This window comes from Lytechinus pictus, chromosome 14 (genome assembly GCF_037042905.1).
Source record: "Lytechinus pictus isolate F3 Inbred chromosome 14, Lp3.0, whole genome shotgun sequence".
In the NCBI taxonomy this organism is placed as follows: Eukaryota; Metazoa; Echinodermata; class Echinoidea; order Temnopleuroida; family Toxopneustidae; genus Lytechinus; species Lytechinus pictus.
This window is the reverse complement of record NC_087258.1, coordinates 6467610-6483269: the sequence shown is the minus strand read 5'-3', so window position 1 is coordinate 6483269 and position 15660 is coordinate 6467610. Positions and strand designations below refer to the sequence as shown.

The following is a 15660-nucleotide window of genomic DNA, read 5'->3' as shown; positions in this document are numbered from 1 at the left end:
TAGGAAAACAAAAATTCCTTAATTTCATGTAATAAAATAGAAGAGAATAGTGTAGCTAGTTGGTTTATAGCACCACCTCCATTATCATCACATCATCATCTATCATCATTATCAACCTTCATGTCACCGTAATCATCATCATCATAATCACCATCACCATCATCACCATCATCATTATCACCATCATCATCATCATCACCACCACCATATCATCATCACCATCATCTTTATCATACATCATCAATCATCATCAATCATCATCAATCATCATCATCATTATCCTCCATATCCATCCTTCTCCAGCACACAAACACGATCATTTTTAAGAATCATTAAAAAAAAATAAAAAAAAACAGAAAGTCTTTAGTTTGCTAGTTTATTGCACAAAATAAAATTTGCATTTTATATGTTTCAACTTTATAATGACTATCTCTTAGTTTCCTTTTTGCTCTCGGGCGGCCGTACAGTCAGTCAAAAACAGCCGTTTTATTCATTTTTATACAAACCACCTATATGTAGCTGGTACAAAAATTTTAAAACGTCTGTTTTCGACTCGCCGTACGGCTGCCTTAGAGCAAGTGTGACCGAGGTATAAATACTTGTAAAATATCATATCTCGTTCTCGTTGTTACAGTAAACAATTTAATATTTATGTTCAATTTTCAAAAAAAAGAGCTCCCATCAATATTCAATGATATGTTTAAAACAAATTCCTTTTATCACTCTTATGAGACCAGAAACAAATCAAAATTTATTCCTTTTGCACGTACCTCATTAAACCAACATACAATACGATTTCAGGGTGTTCATGATTGGAATTTGTTACCTTATGTTGTGAAAAATTCTTCAACTTTAACGAGATTCAAATGCTTATGTAAACAATTATTGTTTAAACGTTTGATGTGCACTGAGTAGAGGGCATTCTTTCTCCCTCTCGATCTCTATCTTCCCTCTTTCTTTCTTCCCTATCTCTCCTTTACTTTTTCTCTCCCGCTATCGCTTCCTTTCTTTCTTACTCTTTGACTTTGTTAACTTCTCAATGTTCTGCATATGGGTGTGTGTAGGTATGCTGGTGTGATTGTGTGTGTGTATGAGGCTTGTTTTCTTTTTATATTTACACTTTAACAACGTGAGATCTGTTTTGTTTTGTGAATTATTGTACAGGGCCCCATCCTCGCAAGCTATGCTTTTCTTGGGGTCCTTCCGATTTTTATTTATGAATTTTGTATGTATTTATTTTGATTGAGTTTTTAATGGAAAATAAATGAATTGAATTGAAATTGAAAAAATCCTATACCTGTATAATATCTGTTCATGCTTTCTTCACGGGGAAAAGCAGTTTTCATTCTTTGTCAACAGTTAGCCTACTTCTCAGATAGGCCAATACTACATGGGCTAAACCCATTTGGTCTACTATCAAGTTGGTCTAATTGCCAGTTGGTCTACACTACACTTGGTCTCATATCCACTTAGTCTAATTCTCATTAGTCTAATGCTCAGTTGGTCTACTTATAATAAATGAAAATTTGAAGATTTGATATTAGACAAAATGGAAATTATCCCAAATGGGTATAAGAACAAGAGATAATTGGAGCAACCATTGATTAGACCAAATCTGAAACTTAAAGCGTATATTTATCTTTAGTAAATCCCCCCCCCCAAAAAAAAAAATTACTAGATTTTATCAATACATGTGCCCCTAAACTGTTTTGGTGTGAATGATATCAACTAAAACAAGAGTGTCACTAAGGCAAGCACAAAATACGCCCGCCTGTAAAGCGCAAAATGGAGATGTCGTTCAAGCAAGAAATGTGCCCGGGGGGCCACTTCCATTGACGAGTGGATACCATGCGCGACCATGGGGTCTCGAAAAGCACCCTAAAAACGTATTTTCTATTTTCTGAAAATGCACCCCTTAACAAGCATTGGAGTGTGAAAACCTACCCTTAACAAGTATTGGAAACAAAACGATACTCTTGGCAAGAATTCCCTGATTGAACCCCTAAACAAGTAACTGTTATGTCACAGACGTTGGTCGTCGGTTTTACCTTTACCTACATCATTGGCTAATAGTACGGCCCCACCTCCCACACCTTGCGCAAATCGTACTCTAAACACGTAGTGTAACACGTAGTGTTGACTGTTGGGGCAAAAAGTACATCCTTTATAAAACATTTTAGTCTTAATTTTTTATACCCTTGCAAATCTGACCCTAAACACATAGCATTCCTAGCGAAAAAGATATCCTTTTTTCATTATTTTAGTGTTTTTGACACCCTTATTACGTTACGTACATAACATGCCTTATCTTGAAAAAGACATCCTTTTTAATGTTTTTTTGGTCGCGCATGGTATCCACTCGTCAATGTAAGTGCCCCCCCCCCCCACCCGGGGAAAAGTGGAAGGTGGCGACTTCACCTTTGACTGTCTGACCTCAATATCATTAGGCTTCCTGGGATCCATGCTAGTATAATTATATGAGCCTAGGTTAAGTTCAACTGAAGTTATCGCATTTACAAGGACTGCAGAAGGGTACGATGAAAATACTTCACTGTGACCTTGACCTTTGAACTTCAAAATCAATAGGCTTCCTGGGATCTGTGCTAGTATCAAACACACCACATTATATGAAACCTAACTGCTGGGAAAAAGCCATATTTAAATAACCTTGAATGCTTGAGCGCCTAGGCAGCCCAGCTAAAGCAGGGGTAATAATAGCAGGGACCGCTGGGAGAACAGTTTTCGGAACTGAAGCGGCTACCCTGGGTAAATATACCGCTATTATTATTATTATTATATTTAAATTCTAGTGGGTAAAAATTGCATTCAAAATTTTACTATGCTTTCTTTAATATTGTAATGTTCAATGATACTGGAGTATGGTTCACATAACTGACAATTTACCAAAGGTTTAGACAGACTTGAAGTTGTCAACTTATTGACCAATCAAAAATAATTCTTATCCTGCTGCAAAAAGTTGTCAAAAATTAATTGAGTAGTGAAATGGGAATAGGTAAATACAAAAATATAATGAATTTTAACAAAGTAAATGATACATTACAAATACCACAAATATGGAAGAAATATTATAAAGCCAGCGTTCCACAGAAGTCAGGTTTAAAATTCTAGTTTAGTCTAGGGTTAAAACTAGGTTTGCTATCATACTGCCCATGAGGTTTAACCTCTACATTAGAGGTAGTGGGGGAGGGGGCTATTTGCACAAAATCATTCACACATTCACTTTTGTAAATAATTTTGTTTTTACTTTATTCATGTACAACATCTTCAATTTTCAAATATATACAGTATATCTCATGAATTTTAGAAGCTTACAGATTCATCTAACTTTCCATCACATTTCCAAATGTTCATCAATTTCAATTATGCACGATACGATACACATTTCATTCATCCCCATTTTGTCATTGGTATATATATTCTGAATGTAGTCCATGTGTTGGATCAATAATGATAAAAACGATGAAAATGATAAAGGTTGACACAATGCTTTGTTCCAACATATAAGTTTATTTGATGCACAAATTTTAGACAATGTCCTATCGTCTTTCTCATGTGACTGACAACAGAGATATGCAATTCCATGTACAACCATGTTGGAACAAAGCATGAACGTGTCAACCTTGTTTTATCATTTTATATATATATATATTTCTCTACATCCGTGTTTAAGGCAAATTTTTTTTGTCTTCTTTCAATGTTCGTAATGCGCCTTAATGCCCTCTACCTTCGTCTTTACGTCTATATCTGTATTATGAAGGAATAAACCCATTCATAGACTTCGCCCTTAAGTAGGATGTAGGCATAAATATATATATATATATATATATATATATATATATATATATATATATATATATTTATCTATTGCATATTATTTCAAAACATGGTAGCCCCATCAGTAAATGAGATGCTAATTTAAATGGGGCCATGCATAACAAAAATGCATAGAAATACAAACATTTACATGAGATATATAGTTTAAATATTGCACTTTTTAGTTAAACTGTGACATTTCCAAAGTATTAAAACAATATATTTGACATAATACAAGTTCAAGTGGATATACTCTTATAAACAATATACTCTCAGGACACCCATAGCACCTATTGATAATGTAACATTACATATATCTACATTTAATTCTTTATTATTACTGTTCATCTTGCCTTCTCTTTCTCTCGTTCTCACCCTGAAAGCCTTTGATGCCCTTCAGTTACTTTGTTGATTCCACTCTTCTCTTTCTCTCTAAAGCTCTCTTTCCCTATTTTTCTTCCTTGCAATGCTTAATTTTTTTTTCAGCCCGAATGTGTGTTTCATAGAGCTGTTTGAAGGTTACGAGCGACTTTACGAACGACTGGTAATCCTTTGTTAGAAGCTAAATAAAACACCAATGAACATTTGCAATACATTATTTACCACAAAAAAGGATCACCAGTCGTTCGTTAAGTCACTCACAACTTAGGTCATAACTTATGAACAGCTTTAGGAAACATTCACCTGCTTCAGTTCTTTATGATAACTCAATGTCTAAGCAATGACTCTTCTATATAGGGCATAATAAAGGTCAAGGGCAGCCGTTCCACAGGACATCTACTTGTTAAAGGACAAGTCCACCCCAACACAAAAATTATTTGAATAAAAAGAGAACAAGTGGAATGCCTCTGGCCGTCTCACCTGCATCACGCGATTCAATATAGCAGCAGTGCTGATTTTGAAAACTACTATAACTCGCACAAGATGTTCAGTGATACTTGGTTACTCGTATTTCCACGTTTTATGAACTAGACCAATACACTTATAGAGATATGATGGCAATTCAACAAATACCCCCAACGTGGCCAAAGTTCTATGACCTTACATGACCTTTGACCTTGATCATGTGACCTGAAACTCGCACAGGATGTTCAGTGATACTTGGTTACTCTTATGTCCAAGTTTTATGAACTAGACCAACACACTTTCAAATTTATGGCTGTAATTCAACAAATACCCCAATTTGGCCAAAGTTCATTGACCCTAAATGACCTTTGACCTTGATCATGTGACCTGAAACTTGCACAGGATGTTCAGTAATACTTGATTACTATCATGTCCAAGTTTCATGAATCAGATCCATAAACTTTCAAAGTTATTATGGTAATTCAACAGATACCCCCAATTCGGCCAAAGTTCATTGACCCTAAATGACCTTTGACCTTGGTCATGTGACGTGAAACTCATGCAGGATGTTCAGTGATACTTGATTAACCTTATGTATAAGTTTCATGAACTAGGTCCATATATTTTCTAAGTTATGATGACATTTCAAAAACTTAACCTTAGGTTAAGATTTTGATGTTGATTCCCCCAACATGGTCTAAGTTCATTGACCCTAAATGACCTTTGACCTTGGTCATGTGACATGAAACTCAGGCAGGATGTTCAGTAATACTTGATTAACCTTATGGCCAAGTTTCATGAACTAGGTCTATATACTTTCTAAGTTATGCTGTCATTTCAAAAACTTAACCTCAGGTTAAGATTTGGTGTTGACGCCGCCGCCGCCGTCGCCGCCGCCGCCGCCGTCGCCGTCGCCGCCGCCGTCAGAAAAGCGGCGCCTATAGTCTCACTCTGCTATGCAGGTGAGACAAAAATCCAACTAGCATAACATTGAAAATTTCATCAAAATCGGATGTAAAATAAGAAAGTTATGACATTTCAAAGTTTCGCTTAATTTCACAAAACAGTTGTATGCACATCCTGGTCAGTATGCAAATGAGGAGACTGATGACGTCATCCACTCAATATTTCTTTTGTATTTTATTATATGAAATATTCTAAATTTCTCCTCATTGTCAAGTGAAACAGTGATTAATTCCTCCCTATACATGTGGAATAAGCATTGTTTAATAATATATGGTTCAGTCAAGTCGGTCCCTACGGTCAAATCTGTAAAAAATGAAATATTGTATAATTCAAACAATAAAAAACAAAAGAAATAGTGAGTGATGTACCATCATCGACTGACTCACCTAGTTGTGCACACCACTGTTTTGTGAAAAATAAGCGAAACTTTAAAATGCCATAACTTTCTTATTTTACATCCGATTTTGATGAAATTTTCAGTGTTATGCTAGTTTGATTTTTCTCTATTTATTCAAATCAACATATTGCTGGGGTGGACTTGACCTTTAATCTACCCCACGCCTCCTCTTCTTCCTTCTCTCTATCTCCTTAGCAACCCTTAATGCTTTCCATCCCTGTTGCTACTATCTCTTCTCTCAGTCTGCTAGCTCGATCTCTAAGCAATGACCTCTCCATATACGGCATGGTAAGGGTCAAAGGCAGGTCAGAGGGCAAAAGGGATATAAGGGCCGATGCTTCCAGTTCCTGTACAAGGTAGCCAAGTACACCTACAAGGAGATTGAAAAAAAGTAAATTATCAACAACAACAAAAAAATTAGAGACTTATCTCAATCCACTCTTTAAATCCCCATACGCAAACAACTCATGCGGAAAGTAATACACAGAGATGCAAATTACTTTTAATAATTTCAGATGAGAAGCCTATTTATATTCTATCTAAAATGAAGCCAGAAATGCGATAAAAGTACGATTAAGCTAGATTCAGGCAGAATGCTGAAAAGTTGGCATTAATTTGTAGTATATATGTCAACAAGATAATGTCAAATATTGTCATGATAAAAAAAAAGCAAATTCCCGAGTTATTAAATCTTTTCAGATTCATACGTTGTCATTTGCAGTGATATCAATAAGTGTCAATTTTATTAAAACTCATGAATGGTGCAATTTGTGCGGCCAAGAGCAAATATCTCACAGAATTCTAACATTTTTTTTCTTCAATATTGTTAATGAGTTGTAAGGAACAGGATCCCAGACCCTGAATAGAGGAATACTTCATAAAGCAATTGGTCACTATTTTCACAAGACAGTTATTATAAGCCACTGAAATCCATGTACCTCATTGGTCCATTAACAGACATGAACAGATTTGTCATTGAAAACCACTAGTAAGATGCTTTGTGAAAAGCTACCCTGGTAAAATAATCACCTGACAACATCTGAAGAGAGATGGCTTTGCGAGTCTCCATCCCATCAGTAGTCTTCTCTTCCAGACCCTTGACAAGATCTGAGAGAACGTGAGACCATAGGTCTTCTCGATGCCCGCAGTGTTGGCTTGAGAACTCCACCGCGATGCTAGGGTAGTCTTGGATAACTACCGACAAAGCAGCCTGGGAAAACATTGTGACAAAAAAATTCATACAATCAAGAAACAAAAAGTGATTTTAAATAACAAACTTGCTCTCAGCCAATCAGATGCAAGGATTTTGGTAGCTTATAACAATCTTTATGTTTCATGAAATGCTCCCAGGGTCCTATACAGTAACAGATGTTGTCAATCACTCTTATTGGAAGGAATGTGTATTGATCCACATGGTGCTGCACTCAGCGGGTACTCTGGCAGGATTAAAATCAGGGTAATATTATACAAATAATGCACGTAAGCGCCTGCATGCAGGGCCTAATAATGAACGATGTGCGAGAAGAGCCAATGGATATACCGCACCGAGTGCGGTATATCCATTTGGCGAGTCGAGCACAGAGTTCATTATGTACATGTAGGTCCTCTATGCACAAGGGTGCGTGCATTGTTTGTTTTATACAACCCCACCTCTCCCCCATGTTACTGAGTTTCCCCGAATGCTATAATATTTGATCTAAATTCTAGATAATTGTAGATAATTCCAGACCTCGCACTATCCTGCACTCTGACGTCAGAGTGCAGGATAGTACATTTGGTATGACGTCAGAGTGCAGGATAGTGCATTTTGGAAGCAATAGTGCAATTCGCTGAATATCATGTGATCTGATTTGGACCAATCAGATTACAGAACATTCTTGGGAATTGTATAAATAGTGCATCACTGTATAAGCAACTAGATATCAGCGCCTCATAAATGCTATATTCCATGCATTATATCACATGATAAAATCATAATGTGATTCCCCTGGTTGATGATGACTGAAACTGAGTTTGAAGAGAGTTTATGAGAGGAAAGGTTGTTAGCTGTGCTCAATTGATGTGATTTCATTACAATAATATAATCCAGTTTTGGACTTTAACAATTTCAACCCATTGCCCACGAGGGCTGAAGAGTGTGCTTTTAAAAAGTTCAATGTCCATCCCAACAAGTGGTTGATTTGAATAATAAGAGAAATCTGATTGCATTGAGTATTATATCAAAGATATAGAGTTAAAGATTTTACAATGTATTCTAACAAAATCCAATAAAAAGACCACCCAAGTAGAAAATATGTCCACAATAATTTGGGAAGAGGATGTGTAAATAAGCATGGTATTCTAGTCAGGCGTCAGGTATTTTGCCAAGTAATAATAACACACTATCCCACATGTACTTATCTGTGTTGGTAATATCCAGTGTTGTAATTTTTCAGCTTAGATTTCATGATTTCACTACACGTACGTTAGGTTCATGCAAATTATCCAGATCTAGATATATGATGAAACGGTGACAACTTTGATTTTAAAGACTCATCTAATCTCATCTTCTTTAAAGACTCATTTCATTTAACAATATTTTGCTGCAACTACACAGGTACTTGGCTCTAAAGCGGTGAAATATTATCATGATGAGATGTTACTTCATTTTTTACATCCTCCTATCAAACTGACCTTTGTATCTAGTTTTGTTTGGCAAAGGAGCTGCAACGATCCCCTTCCCCTGCATTCTTTCATGTCCTCAATGCCGTTGATGACATACAATGATACTTCATCCGTCAAGTGCTCTGAGCAGAGAAGACTCTATACAAAAGAGAGAGGAAATCTGTTCGTTAATTGCCACCAAGCAACTTAACAACCTGGGGGGTGTTTCACAAAGATTTAAGTAAGACTTATGTCGCACTTAAATGCCGACGGGTACATGAAATGCAACATGCAATCTTATTGATCAATACGCAGTAGTGCGCGTCCTCTTGGCATGATCTGACCAATGCCGTCGTGCCTTTTATATCGCGCGCAACTACACATTTAAGTCTTAAATTTATGTGAAACACCCCCTGGGTGGAGAGTTGCATAAAGGATGCCATCCCTACAGATACAGGGAATAATTTTCCAGGGTAGTGTTTCATGAAAGGACTTTATGAGACAAGTCCTGTTTTATCTGACTGTTACCATAGTATCAGTGCTTCTAACTCAATCAGAATCAAGGAAAGTTGTCAGATCTGACAACTTTTCGGTTGAAAATGTTGATGAAACGCTCCCCAAATTTGCTACACTTTTTCTAAGAATGCTACACAAAGAGTCTTCTGTGTAGCAGATTTTTACATAGAACTGTTTAGAAAGTAGTTGAGAGCCTTTTTCTTATGAACAAAAATGCTAATCAAATTTGGTAAGCAAAACAAAATTGGACCCTAAACCCTTCAGACAAAAAAATAAACAATGTGCAATCTTAAATCACAGCAAGCAATAATCCTATATCACAGCCTCTGTACCTTTATAAACTCATTGCAGTTCGGCTTTGTCGCAATTATGTTTTAATCAATAAACCATTTATCTATCTATCTCCAGAAAACCCACATGGCTATGTTGGAACCTTGACTGAGGTTTACTGACCAGTGCTCTCATTAGGGAAACAGGGACGCTGCTCTTGGTTGGCATTTACCTTTTGGAAAGAGAAGTCATATGCATGAACCCTTACATCACAGCATCTCCACATGGCACAAGGCTAACCTTGCCAGAGCTTTACTGACCTGTAATCTCATAGATTCATTACAGCAGAGCAGGAACAAGAATCCCTACTCTTTGTCAGCGTCTAACCATGAAAAGGAAAAGTTATGTTCATGAACCCCTTAATCATTGCATCTCCACACACTAACATTGATAAGTTGGAACCTTGACTGAGGTTTACTGACCTGTAATCTCATAAGGACTTCATTACAGCAGCAGCATGGACAAGGAGCCCCGCTCTTTGTGGGAGTCTGGGGCTGGGTCACTGAACCACTCCGGCCTCTCTGTAGCCTCCAGGTCCTGGCCTTCTGTTCTAGACCAGTGCAGGTCTGCCTCAAAGAACCTTGAAAAATGAAGAAGGAAAAAAAAAAGCACTTCACCACTACTCTAGTTTAACAAGAAACTTGCCCCAAGTTTAATTATCCTCTACACACGTTTTTTGCTTTAATTTGCTAATGCATTTCATGTAATTATTAATTTTCCTCTCCTGCCATAACATGAATTCTGATTCCTAGTTTCCGTGTTTATTGAATGTCATTCATCGAGGGCTTGTCTGAGTGTGGATTATTATCATTATTATTTTTTTGCTAACTGTACTTCATTACACAAATCAATTCAACATCATTCAAAATGTATCTTGAATAAATCACTTTCCATGACTTTCGAGAAGATTTGATTAATAATTCCTGACTTCCCCAGACTTGCTCTCTCCTAAAAATATCCTTTTGAATAATCCTCAACTTGTTTAGAATTATCCTGACCTTGGGAAGCATTTCATGAAACAATTCATGATTTTTCACTGACTTATTTCTCTGAGCCAATTAGATGCACAGATTTCAGTAGCTTATAACAAATAATCACTGCAAATCTTATTATCGTTTCATGAAATGTTCCCCTGATAAAGTGTTTCTTACCTTGAAAAGGAGGGAGCTTGTTAAGCCAGTTGAATCTTGCAGCAAAGCAGCCGTCTCCCTGTGGCTGTAAGAAAATAAATGCAAAGGATGGAATGAAGGGTGGGGACTACATCGGGTCTGAATAATGACTATTAAATGTTTAATCCCAAACAACCAAAAACAATGGGGGAAGGGGGAATACTCTATACTTGAACAATGGATCACAACAACCAAAAGCAAAATAAAATATAAATATATTTTTTCCTTTTTATATAAAGGCAACTCCCAAGCATATTGTGGGCTGAGGATATGATATTTGTAGCTTACCACATGTGCATGTGTACGTCTGCAAGCTCTGGATGTGTTCATCATAGAAGGCTGGTCAGCATGGAGCAACTGGGATAGGTATATCGAGACAATCTCTGGCTAAAATAGGAATAAAATATCAAAGTTCATGAAAATAGTAATAATAACCAGCATTTTCAATGCTCTCCAAGAAAGACAACCCAAGAGAGACAAGAACAAGAAAAGTGGTGTTTAGGAAACAGTTTCCTTTGATACCCGTGACCAAACTTGCGATCTTTATGGACAGTTTCACTTGATGCACATATCAATGGGGAAAACTTTTCAAAAGAAACTTAACTTGCATTCTTCATTCATGGACAGGTTTATTTGATGCTTGTTTCAATGGGGAAAACTTTTCAAGGTAAACCAAATATGTGGTCTTTCTGGACAGGTTTATTTGATACTTATTTCAACGGGGAGGGGGGGGGACTATCCAAGGGAAACTGAATATTTGTTCTTTCTGTACAGGTTGATTTGATACATATTGCAATGGGTAAAACTATCTAAGAAAAACAGAACTTGTTGTCTTTCTGTACAGGTGGTAGCTAGAGCAGGTTTGAATGTATATGTGGGAGATATATCTAAGAATGAAAATCTCTAAACGAATTCTCACCATAGCTTCAGAGTAAAGATTTTGCCATTTTCCAGAGCACATCACCAATTCTAGTAATCTGGTCAGCAACGGGCAGCTGCCTAGTGAAACAGGGCTGTATTCCTGCGTAAAAAAAGGTTAGAGACTTTAACCCAAAGTTTTGGCGATCGCAAAGAGGAACAAAGTTGAAATGCCTTGAAATCAACTACGAATAATATATCACATCCTTGGATTTGTACCAGGATGTATTTCACTCATTGTGAAAGACGTATGCATTATGAATTCCTTTTATTATCCACTGCAATGAAAGGGTCAAGAAACATCACCTAGTTATATTAGGATTTAGGTTATATCAGATCTCTTGATACTGAGTTCCATTTTGCTCCCTTAACCATATCAAAGAGTCATTTCTGTTGACTCTCTATTTCTTACCTTGAGAATACATAGAGTCTCTTTGAGAGTGAGTTGATCATGATCTAGGAGACAGAGTAAGACCTCAACCATACACTCTGTTGCTTCTTTACACATCAGCTGTAAAGAGACGAAGATAATTTTTAAAATAAAAGTATAGGAAAAAAATGGCCTTCCTTTGATTCATAATGTACATGTATGGAATTTTTTAACATACTATTAGGCTGGTGATAAGGTGTAACCTTTCCTACATGCAATATATGCAATATCTCCACTCCTTGGGAAAATTCCAGTACATCTCCAACGACATTGACATCTTTTAGGAAATTCATTTGACACATTCATGACAAAACTTGAAAGCCTAATTTGATCAGTTTTTATTCCTAAAATTGGCAACATCAAGCATATTTTCACTACTACATTTTCTTTTTAGGAATAGGAAATATCTATAGACCCAAATTTGGGTGATTGCTGACAGTCATCAATTAAGGGACTTTTAATGACAATAAAAAATATCATATGACACCTCGATAGGTCCTTGTCATTTGATTGGTTGTTTGATATCGATCATTCAGCCCATTTTACAATGACGTCATCAACCGTGCAAGTTTATATCCATTCATTGTGCAATTTTGGATCCATACGATTTTGTCCATAGCATGCGCGCACCCAGACTACAGACACCACTCGTGTTTGTAGCGCACATGTTGTATGTACGCGATAATCAACAGACCTTGCTCGCACTGCATGAGGATATTTTGCATCGAAATTCACAAAGTTCATATGAAAAAGAATCTATTTTTAGTTGTCATATAAACCAAATAATGACAGTTCTTTTCATTCGTGCAATGGACAGAATACTTCATTCAGTGAAAAATGAAATGAATGATCCATTCAACGAGGCTACGCCTCGTTGAATGGATCATTTCATCTTTCACCTCGTGAAGTATTCTGTCCATTGCACTCATAAACATTCATTATTTGTATACTGTTACATTGAAAATAGACATTCACTGTACAAATTTGTTTCCTTTCCTTCAAGTGCATTTTGTAGGATTTCTCTGCATCTATTTGGCCATAACAAAATGGAGTCCCTTTGTTTAGAAAGGATTGAAGATAAATTAACACTATCACATTTTTTTTTACTAACATACAGGAAATGTTGGAAAAAATACAAATACAAATATATCTTTGGATTACCTTGGCAAAGTCGGTGAATTGTCTGTTTGCATCTAGGATGAGGGAGGAGTTGTCGGGAACAAGATGCGTTACTTCATCCGACGTAAGACAAGACGTGGCAAACTTTGCTTGTTCCATCTCACCCAATTCTAGATTGATGAGGATCATGGCTATATTATCACTGGCTGACCACCTGTATTGTTAGAGAACAGAGGAGGTGTTGATGATGATCATTTTAATGACTTAGAATACTTTATTATTACCCTGGCTTAAGTATGGCGGCCTTACAAAGCACATGCATTTCAAGGTATACGTGGAGCGTTGTGGCCCAGAGGATTAGTCTCTGGACTTTGAAACAGAGGGTCGCGGGTTCAAATCCCAGCCACTGGGTAATTTCTTCAGCAAGAAATTTATCCACATTGTGCTGCACTCGACCTAGATGGGGTGAATGGGTACCCAGTAGGATTCATTCCTTGAACGCTTAAGCGCCTACTAATATGGCGGCTCAGCTAAAGCCGGGTTATGATACCAAGTATCAAAGCGCAGTTGAGTATAATATGCGCATTGTAACTGCGTTTTGTAAATGGACATATTATTTATTATTATTATAAGGTATTGATTTCTGCCAGATACCCATTTACCTCATCTGGGTCAAGTACAGCACAATGTGGATACATTTCTTGCTGAAGGAAATTATGCCATGGCTGGGATTTGAACCCATGACCCTCTCTTTTCAAAGTCCAGCGACTAATCCACTAGGCCAAAATGCTCCACTAAACTGGCACTTATTATGTTCTAACCACTTGATTTCTGCATGCTATCATGAACCTTGTGTGCCAGGGCATTTTTTGCACATTTTTTTCACCAGCTAAAAATCACACAAAATTCAATACTTTCATATAAAACATCAATTGTAAGGGATCAACCCTCCCCATCTTCTAACACCTACACAAATCCTTCAATAAAGCCACCTCTGCTTCTGTCATCAAGTTTCACTTAATTCATTCCAATTCATTTCCACAGTAAGGTACTATTTTCAACTGTATTGATGTGGATCTGACTGAGCCTGCATGGAAGTCCCAAATATTATTGTAGAATAGCGCCATCTGTTGCCCAGTCTTCATTTCAATACTCAAGTGCTATTTGCAAAGTAAGGGTTTGAACAGCATGATGTTAATGTAGTCTGTTGTGCAAACCCTTCACTTGGGTTAATTGGTCTGAATGTGTAGCCTACAATGATTTGTGTAATGAAGGCATATGTGCTAGTCTTGTGTGAAGACCCACTTGTTGATCTAAATTTTAATCAGGGTCTGTGCCTACAGACTAGTGTTGATGACTCAATAGAGGGAGAGGGGAATTGTAGTATTCTGAGGGCTAGGGCTGATATGAATATTTTCAACCATTTTTTTGAAAATATGTTGAAATATTGAAAAGAAAGTACCAGTTGTCAGTCAACGGTGAATAGCAGATATTCAACCGAATTTTCATCGAAAACAAAACTAAACAAGTACCTTCCAAACATACATTACATGACATTCAGACTAAATGTAGATAGACAGCAATTGTTAACAGCTATAATTCTCATACAACAGATTCTTGCATAGCCATACAATTAAATTAGAAAGGTATGAAGGGGGTAAATCTAAAAACTCACTGATAACTATTCTCTGACTGCAGCTTCTTTAAACTCTGAAGGACTTCCAACTTCTTCTGTGGACTCAAATAACCTTTGACCTCAGTTGAAAGAAAGAGCTGCGAGCATCGCGAAGGAACGATATGATGATAAACATCAACTATACGTTCTGCAATCTCCTATAGAAATAATGTTAAGATGAATATATTGATGACAAGGTTTGTAAAGCTTCAACAATGTTGGCTTCACTGGGAAGAGCACCCTTTGCATAATTTTAATGAAGCTCATGAAATTGGTTTAAATCAATGTCCGAGTCACAGAAAGAATGTGTGCGCTAAGCTGGGATTTGAACCTCAACCTTTGAGCAGTGCCAAGGTATTGCGATTGGGGGTGGGAGGGGGTCAAGATTATCCACAGGACATCGTTTTTTGTTAAAGAAGTAACATGGGTAATAGAGTGTACATCCAGACCTCTCTTCTTTATAATCTTCTTTTTTCTTCATTCTTTTTTCCCCTTCTTTTTCCTTTCCTTTTTGTTCCCTTGTTTAATACTTGTCAAACATGGGGGAGAGGGGGGTGACTCCATATCATGCTAACCCAATAGAGAAGGATCACAATAAAGCTCTTATTCTGACCTCATTCAGTGGTTCATTGGAAGAATCCTCCTGGAAGAGCTTGACGTCTAAGAAATCTGTTAACCCTAGTCCAAACTGATGATCCTATTAAAAAAAAAAGATGTATAGAAATGTTTTAATGCATATAAGGGCCGAAAATAGCGATTAAAAAAAAATACATCAATCAATTATCCATTAGAAATCCAAATAAAAAAACATAAAAAT

At 36.8% G+C, this 15660-nt stretch overlaps 1 protein-coding gene across 1 annotated transcript in view; it reads right to left on the bottom strand.

Annotated features, from left to right (window-relative positions):
- Positions 1–3514: 3514 nt before the first annotated feature.
- LOC129276713 (BLOC-2 complex member HPS3-like) overlaps positions 3515–15660 on the bottom strand; it is a 30304-nt gene continuing 18158 nt past the window's right edge. The window contains exons 10-21 of the mRNA XM_064109489.1: positions 15457–15540; positions 14844–15001; positions 13211–13382; positions 12032–12130; positions 11621–11722; positions 10990–11088; positions 10684–10747; positions 9955–10112; positions 8717–8845; positions 7073–7253; positions 6190–6413; positions 3515–4614 (exon numbers count right to left, since the gene is read on the bottom strand). Of these exons, the coding sequence (XP_063965559.1) occupies positions 6235–6413; positions 7073–7253; positions 8717–8845; positions 9955–10112; positions 10684–10747; positions 10990–11088; positions 11621–11722; positions 12032–12130; positions 13211–13382; positions 14844–15001; positions 15457–15540 (1425 nt within the window). The 3' untranslated portion in view covers positions 3515–4614; positions 6190–6234. The remainder of the gene's footprint in view (positions 4615–6189; positions 6414–7072; positions 7254–8716; positions 8846–9954; positions 10113–10683; positions 10748–10989; positions 11089–11620; positions 11723–12031; positions 12131–13210; positions 13383–14843; positions 15002–15456; positions 15541–15660) is intronic.